Source organism: Theobroma umbraticum, unplaced genomic scaffold (assembly GCF_002168275.2).
Source record: "Theobroma umbraticum cultivar Fairchild unplaced genomic scaffold, ASM216827v3 scaffold_20.0, whole genome shotgun sequence".
Taxonomy (NCBI): domain Eukaryota; kingdom Viridiplantae; phylum Streptophyta; class Magnoliopsida; order Malvales; family Malvaceae; genus Theobroma; species Theobroma umbraticum.
In genome coordinates, this window is record NW_018397266.1 from 2108983 (window position 1) to 2109910 (window position 928).

The window sequence follows — 928 nt, forward strand, 5'->3', positions numbered from 1 at the left end:
GAGAAGATGTGTCTCGATTTTACCCACCCATATACCCAAGATCTACTTTCTGGAACATAATATCCAAGACTTGGAAACTATTTTTGACTTGCTTGATTCTTTTGAAACTGTGCTGTTTCATGACGATGTAGCTTCTAAGGAAGTGGAGGAGCTCTTTTTACTTTCGACAGATGATAAATTGCTTCCCCCAGATTTTGCCGAAACATCATTCTTGTTGTGCTTGGTTAGAAGCCAGTGTCTTTCTGTTTTGAAAGGCCTCCGTGATTCTCTTCAGGAACTTAAACTACCAAGTGCTAGGAACAAGGATTCGATAATACGATTCTGTTTTCAAACAGCTTCCATACTCTTTTCCACTGCATGCGGTTCACGTAAACTCTATAAACTTGAAATGAAACCACTGAATGTGTTAGTGATTGATGAAGCAGCGCAGTTGAAAGAATGTGAATCAGCCATACCCTTGCAACTGCCCGGTATAGCACATTCCATTCTTATTGGTGATGAATGGCAATTGCCTGCTACAGTTCTGAGCAATGTATGTAAATGATACTTTGTTTGTTGTCTTCCATTTCTCTCTAATGTTCCTTTGCAACTTTCCCCCTCCTTTATTCTTAGAAGAAAGTTTATTATTTTTTCTCTTGTTTTTTTATAGGTTTCTGATGAATCTGGCTTTGGAAGAAGTTTATTTCAAAGGTTAACGACATTAGGTCACTCAAAGCATCTTTTGAATATTCAGTACAGAATGCACCCGTCAATCAATTGCTTTCCAAATGCCAAGGTTCTATTCTAACCAGATCTTGGATGCACCGAGTGTTAAGCAGAGGAGTCATGAGAAGCATTATCTTCCATGGCCGATGTTTGGTCCTTATTCCTTCATAAATGTCTGCGGAAGAGACGAAGTTGATGAAGTTGGATATAGCCATAGAAATAT

General features: G+C 38.7%; 1 protein-coding gene across 1 annotated transcript in view; it reads left to right on the forward strand.

Moving 5' to 3' along the window:
• The window catches only part of LOC110423454 (uncharacterized), a 14748-nt gene that overhangs the window by 8299 nt on the left and 5521 nt on the right, over positions 1 to 928 (forward strand). The window contains 3 exon segments of the mRNA XM_089784725.1: positions 1 to 532; positions 650 to 772; positions 774 to 928. The exon segment at positions 1 to 532 is cut by the window's left edge and continues 686 nt beyond it; the exon segment at positions 774 to 928 is cut by the window's right edge and continues 47 nt beyond it. Of these exon segments, the coding sequence (XP_089640851.1) occupies positions 1 to 532; positions 650 to 772; positions 774 to 928 (810 nt within the window).